General features: G+C 43.8%; 1 protein-coding gene across 1 annotated transcript; it reads right to left on the reverse strand.

Annotated features, from left to right (window-relative positions):
• LOC101863570 (multidrug resistance-associated protein 1-like) lies at positions 1 to 6,260 on the reverse strand. Its single transcript, XM_035968364.1, has 2 exons — positions 6,081 to 6,260; positions 1 to 4,887 (listed from the first exon to the last, which is right to left on the reverse strand). The coding sequence occupies exon 2, from the start codon at positions 4,795 to 4,797 to the stop codon at positions 271 to 273; it is 4,527 nt and encodes a 1,508-aa protein (XP_035824257.1). The 5' UTR covers positions 4,798 to 4,887; positions 6,081 to 6,260; the 3' UTR covers positions 1 to 270.
• Between the last annotated feature and the right edge of the window lie 1,090 nt (positions 6,261 to 7,350).

Consider the following 7,350-nt stretch of genomic DNA (forward strand, 5'->3'; position numbering starts at 1 on the left):
GTTACACAAAAACTCGTTTATAAGAAACACATCACCAAGGGCAAACAAGATGCTCATTAATTACAACAAAGAAGAAACAAGAAATAAAACTTTATACAATATATACAATAAGCCTGTAACTGTAAAGAATCCTGAGATTGACTCCAAAATATTGCCACCAAGGTAAAAACGTGCAGGTGTACTTCTAATAAAACTGGACAGGTGTGACTGATAATATTGCAAAGTAAATGGGCAGAAGAAAAAACCCCCCAGGAAGGCTACTATGATGCTTTAGACTAGATTAGCGTCTTTAGCCATGCTGTAGAAAGCTGACGTTTGGTCTGCCAAAAGTTTTTGTGGCGCATCAAACTCTTTGATCTTGCCCTGATCCAGCACCATGATGCGGTCATAGTCCATGACCGTGTTGAGTCTGTGGGCAATGGTCAGCACAGTGCACGAGCGGAACTCGGACCTGATGGTTTTCTGGATGAGCTCATCCGTCTCCATGTCCACCCCAGCTGTGGCTTCGTCCAACACCAGGACTGGACTCTGCCTCAACAACGTACGGGCCAGACACACTAACTGGCGCTGACCCATGCTGAGATTCTTTCCGCCCTCCCCGCACTCATGGTCCAGCTGATCTGGCAAGCCTTCTACAAATGTCTTCAGGTGGGAATGCTTCAAAGCTTCCCACAGCTCCTCAGATGTCTTCTCTCCGAACGGGTCGAGATTCATTCGGAGAGAGCCTCCAAAAATCACTGGGTCTTGTGGGAGAATGGAGAGTTTGCTTCTCAGGTCGTGCAGCCCGACAGGGGCAATGTGTTTGCCGTCCAGAGTTATATTTCCTGCAGCTGCTTCCACAAGGCGGAAGACAGAGACTGTGAGCGAGGACTTCCCGGCACCCGTGCGTCCCACGATACCGACTTTCTCCCCACTTTTGATGTGACACGTCACACCTTTCAGCACCAAATCCAGACCCTCCCTGTACCTAGTTTGGTAGTTGTCCAAAACAAGATCTCCGCTCTCTGGCCACTGGGTGGAGAGAGAAAGTTCAGCTTTGTTCTCCTCCTCTGTCTCCCACGACGCTTCCGTTGGTTTGTTGGAGTAATCGACTACGCGCTCTAAAGAGATGAGTTCTGTCTCCGTGTGGCAGGAATGATGCATGACCCAGCCAAGGCAGTGCATGAAATTGGTGGCATACATCAACACCACGCCGGCCCTGCCAGGGCTAATGCTGGTATCCCATAACAACAGCAGACCAGAAATGAGGGTGACTGCAGAACACAGAACGGTCATGCGCATGCGGAACCAGGCATGGAACCAGTGCTCTGACATTTCAAACTTCATCAAGTTCTCTAGCTTGTCCTCCATCTTGCTGATAAACCGCTCCCCCACGCCGTACGCCCTAACGGAGTCAGTTCCATTGAGGGTTTCGTTTAGGTGAACAAACACAGGAGATCGTGACTTCTGTCTGTATCTGCGAAGTTGGCGCAAGTTGGCGATGAAGACACGCTGCATGGCGAGATACACAACCGTTACTGGGACCATGTAGGGGATAATACTAGGGGTTGAGTATAGAACCATACAAAAGCACACTGATAGCCAGCCCACAGAGGCTATGTAGCCGCGCAGACAGCCTCCTAAACCATCCACAGAGCCGATGTCCTTGGAGAACCGGTTGATGATCCTCCCGGTGGGTGTGAGGTCGAAGAATGACATGGGAGATCGTAGAATGTTGAGAAGTAGCTTGTTGTGGTGATGTTGGGCAGCCTCACAACCTCGGCATAGCACCAAGCTGATGAACCCAAAGGAAAGAAGGACCTCAGCAACACCGTACATGGTAAACGAAGAAAGGTAATTCCAAGTTCTGTCTGTGTATTCTTGAGTTTCCGCGAGGAGTCGGTTTGAAAGGAGATCATCATCAGACCACTTCGCCATCAGATGATCTTTGCTTTCATTAAAGTACATGTGTAGTCCGAACATGACCATACACATTATGCAGTATTTAAACCCAAATGCTTTCAAATAGTCCATGTACACCTTCATTCCTAACGTGCCAACTTGTGTTTCTTCTTCATCGTCCTCGACAGTCTCTTCTTCTGTGTCCTTAACCTCGTTCTCCATTTTATTACTGCACGATTCAACTTCCTCGGTCTTGAGAATTCCCTCAGTTTTGTCAGAGGGTTTGTCGTCTTGATTAAACACTGTTTCCCCTTCATCAGATGTTGATCTGTTGCTCTCACACTCATTCTTCCCTGTCAAGGTAACTTGTTGCACAAACTGTGAGAAAACGCCATTTTGTTCCAGCAACTGTTTGTAGGTTCCCGACTCATAGATCTGTCCATCTTTCATAACGAGAATGGAGTCAACATAGGGCAACCAGTGCACGCCATGGGTTACCAGCACACGAGTCTTGCCTTTCAGCATGCCTCTAGGCCCGATCACTTGATCAAAGATATGTTTTCCGACGTGAGCGTCCACCGCGCTCAGTGGGTCATCCAGGAGGTAGATTCCCGCGTCGGCGTACACAGCCCGGGCTAGGGACACACGCTGCTTCTGTCCTCCGGACAAATTGATGCCTTTTTCTCCTATTAAGGTTTTATCGCCCGAAGACATCAGTTTGAAGTCATCTCTCAAAGCACAGGCGTCCACGACTTTGTTATACTTTTCAGTATCATACCCGGATCCAAATACAACGTTCTCTTTCAAAGATGTGTTCAGAATCCAAGCCTCTTGGGGAACGTAGGCGGTTGAGTCAGTCACAGTAACGTCTCCCTCCACTTTTTCCATTTCTCCAAGCATAGCTGAAAGAAGTGAAGATTTTCCTGATCCTACCATTCCTACGATGGCGACAAGCTGGCCTGTTGGAATGTTCACGTTTATGTTCTTGATGCAGTTCTTTGAGCTAGATCTGTCCCAGGTGAATACACCATCTTTGATCGTAATGGACTCTTCACAGACACTGGTTTTCTTGACAATATCTTCTGGAATGTCTTCAAGATTCAGAAACTTGTTCAGTTTTGTTAGAGCATCAGATGCCTGAACAAACTCTGGTATAATGATGGCCATGATGCTGAAAGGTTTGTTTAAAATTGCAAACAAAGACGTGGTCACAAAAGCTGTGGAAGGGTCGAGGTAGCCTCCAAGGCAGACAAAGGTCATGAAGCCACCAACACGCACCATGAAGGGGATGGTACAGAACATAAAGTCAATACCAGCATGGATTAAGCACATCTTCTTATGCAAGCTCACTTCTTGATCCCTGGAGCTCATCACTTTCTTAAGAAACGACTTTTCCCACGCGTACAGTTTCAGTACTTTTATGCCGTTGAGAACTTCATTCATGATTTTGATCCTTTTGTCTTTGGTGTCACTCTTTTCCTTTTCAAATTTCTTAAGCTTTTTGCCTACCCAAGCGTTGAGGGGAATAAGTGACAACATGATGGCTAAACCGACGAAAGCTCCCATTCCCAACTGTTGATAGAGCATGTACAGAGCCACACTCACTTGAACAGGGGTGGCCAAAATGAGAAAGACGATGTTACTGGCGTTCACCAACTTTTCACAGTCGTCTGCGACCAGGGTAACGATCTCGCCGGTGGTAATGTCTCGCTTGCCCTCGTTTCTGGCACTTAACGCTTTCTTGTACACCGCCATTTTGAGAGAACTCTTGATGTTCTTAGACAGTCTGTCCACTGACGTCCACACTCGACTGTGTCCTGTGCTGGAGATAAGCGATGAGGCAAACAAACCCATCACAATGGCGTAGCCTTTCCAGGCTGGTTCCGTGTCTCTGTGCTGAAAGTGTTTCAGCAAACAGCCCATCAACAACGGCTCCACAAACATGGTAAGTTCAAAGAACAGTTTGATGGATTGATAAGTCAAATATTCAAAACCAAATCGGTTTAGCAGAACCTTTAGAAGATTCACTTTTGGGGATTGTACTTCTTTCTGACACTTTCCTTCCCGAAATGCATCAGTCTGCTCGATCTCTGTACCTTGACGTGATTGAAGAACAGCCACCTCTTTGTTCCAAGTCTTTTCAAAAGCCGGGGATAGGGTCTGGCACCTGTCATGTGCTGCCATACGAGGCACGTCTTCTTCTTTTAGACCGTTTCTGTAACCGCGCCAGATTATGCCAGTGATCCAGTTCAGAGTGAGTTTTCCGAGGAGAGAAGTCAGTTCTTCTGGGTGGGCATCCGGTGCTGGAACTCTTGAGTCGGGCAGAGAAGAGATTACAAACTGGATCAGAGCTCCAATAACGCAGCAAGCTGACAGCACAAAGGTGAAGGGGTCACGGAGATATAGTTCGGAGCTGACATCTTGGAAGAAGGACATCGAGTCAGAAACCAGCATTAGAGTCCAGAACACGAAGAGAGGAAACAAGTAGTGGGTGCCTCTTTGTCTCTCATTTGACGTTAGCTTTGTGGTCAGCATCAGAGAGGCCAGCCTCGCCCAGTAGCAGCAGTAGTGACCAGTAAGGCTGTTTAGCATGATCTTGACATTATTCACTCTAGTAAGTTGCACAGCGGAGACGGTGGCCATAAAAAGAGTGTTGGACATCTTCATTTTTCCTAGTTTTCCGATGTGACTGGTAGTCTTCCCAGGTGACAGGAAGCAAATGAGATACAGAGGAGCGACTGCCCAGAGGAAAAAATGGGGTATCCAGGGGACGAGTGGAACCAGATCAGCAAAGATAAAAACGTTTTCTTCAACCTCAACGAATGTCGTTGACTCACAAAAGGAACTGTTCTTTCCAGGGTGCTGAAAGCTCAGGCACACCTGTTCCTCGTCGCCCTCAAACATTTTCAGACTCATTTCTGTTCAGGATTGTCTTGTTCTAAGACGAACCTTACTCTTTCGCCAATGCACCGACTGGCTCGTGGTTCCCTTCTGTTGAACGGAAGTCTGTAAAAATAAATGCAGATATCTATATCAACAATTTGAGATTTCAGAATAGTGTAAAATTATATGCTGCAGTTGTAATTCTTCTATGCTTGTTTTTATTTTTGCTGCATGTTATTGTAGTTGTTATTGTTTTTGTTTCGTTATTGTTGCTTTTGCTTTAGTTTTTCACTGTTGTTGCTTCTGTGTTGTTGACGTTGTTCGAAATGATGATGACAACGATATGTAATATAATATGGTGTTGCTGTCATCTATTTTGCTGCTGTTGTCATAAGTAATGATATAATAAGTACTTTTCTCTTTTAAACATAAAAATGGTGGATGTCTATGGTGACCTTGTGCGAAGTGCGTATTTCTAAAATTGTCACCCACATAGAACCTTCTCTTTCTTTTTTCATCTCTTTGCAAATCTCTCTGTCTCTCTCTCTCTCTCTCTCTCTCTCTCTCTCTCTCTCTCTTTCTCTGTCTCTCATTTACGAATACACACACAAACACATACATATATATCTCTCATGATTATATTATATATATATATATATATATACGTATACTGAATCTAGAGAGGTGAGCAGAGTAAGCCTGATTCCATGTGAGGACTTCTCTGTTGACATCCACCCCTTGGCGCTCACATGACCTTATGGAGTTGCGAGCGCCGTACAACCTCTACTAAAACAAAACAACAACAACATATACATATACAATTTATATATAAACAGATATTTTTAAAATATATAAATACCTATATAAATATAACTAAATTTAAAAAACCCCGTATATATATGTACATGTAAACACACACACACACACACACACACACACACACACACACACACACACACACACACACACACACACACACACACACACACACACACACACACATTCTCCCTGACCCCCCCCCCCCCCTCAACCCCTTCTCTCTTTTCTATTGCAAGAAAGAAACAGAACATTATATATCAATACTTGTTAGATACTCATCATTCATATTTAAAAAAAGAATTATAATTTAGAGAAACTGAAGACGCGATCATGAATTGAAAGCCTGAAAGTTGAAAGACAACGTGGACTAGTCATCTGTACACACAATTAAAGGATACGTTTCACTAGAGATTGTTTAAAATAGACACATATTTTCTACTCGCCAGGGTGCTATTGACTTGGACGAGTATATAGGGTAAATACTTTTTAATACTCACCGACAGGACTTGCGTTTTATGAACTTGGAAAAAAGTTGTACTTGTTTGTCGAACTGTCTTGAATGACCAGGGTAATGCTGGAGGATCGTCCGAGCTGCTTTCTCTTGCCTTGTCGTCAATTTTCATCGAAGAACTTCTGATTCTGATGGTGCCGGTGGCTCATATTTATACAGGCTTGCTGAGAACCCGTGGGCTAAACTTAGTAAGTCGATATTATTAGCAATGCTGTCATTCGACCTTCGCTGGAGCGGCTTGAAGGTGGACACTCAACTGACCGGTGTCGCTAAAAGTATGGAACACAAGCGTGTCACTGTATACAAATTTGCAAGCTGGTCAAGCAACGAAAGAAAAATTAATTGTTAAACAAATTGTAGTGGGTTGATAAGTGATGTTATCTGCATTTTTAATGTGTTTTTTTAAAACCAGGAAATGCTCATGCGCCATAACAATTTTGCACATTGGAATAACTTGACTATTTTTTATGGAAACATTTCCTTTCCTTTCATTTAATTATCCTCCCTGTCTTTCTTGAGGGATACTGTTTACAATTGGACGAATATGTTGGCTCAGACAATCAGGACCGAAACAGTTTGCCTCCTAAAAGATAAACATAGCTTTAAAGGTGGGCAATAAATTAGATCTAGACATATTCTACTTTGAACACAATTTTGAGAAAACAAATAGTCATAAACTGTATGAAATCACATTCCAGAACCATTGTTAACCTGTAAACCAGGAAGCAACTGATACAGCTAGAGTACAAGAAATAAGGCCTACAATGTGTTTAATATTTTGGAACTGCAAGACGCATTAAGCTGCTATGTCTAGAGCAGCGAAAAGGCCAAACATGACAAACATTGGAAACTCATCTATCTCATCAGGCCACACAACTGTATCTAGTTATTTTACCACCCAGGTGCCTGTACTGTCCACCCCATTCTCAAATAACTTTGAAACATAGCTAGTTCTCTCAGTACTTACTATAATTCTTATGTTTACACCACACGTTTGAACCTGTTCTTTGTATGCTATTCATCCTTTATGATCAAACCGTTTACCATACAAAGACCAGGGGGTCACGACCCGGCTTAGAGAGTTTGCAGGTTTGTGCGTGTGTGTGTGTTTGTGTGTGTGTGGAGGGAGGGGAGAGGGGGAGGTCTTTCTATTTTTACACTTCAAATGATATCTACCTATTATCTATGCACCTAAGGTTTTGTCAATAGTTTTAATAGTTTCACAGTTTCAAAATATTCTGACCGGATCATTAACC

This window comes from Aplysia californica, unplaced genomic scaffold, assembly GCF_000002075.1.
Source record: "Aplysia californica isolate F4 #8 unplaced genomic scaffold, AplCal3.0 scaffold00054, whole genome shotgun sequence".
Classification (NCBI taxonomy): Eukaryota; Metazoa; Mollusca; class Gastropoda; order Aplysiida; family Aplysiidae; genus Aplysia; species Aplysia californica.

Bases quoted from the DNA above. Each gene is read 5' to 3' on its own strand.
- LOC101863570 (XM_035968364.1), bottom strand. From the start codon at position 4,797: ATGAGTCTGAAAATGTTTGAGGGCGACGAGGAACAGGTGTGCCTGAGC.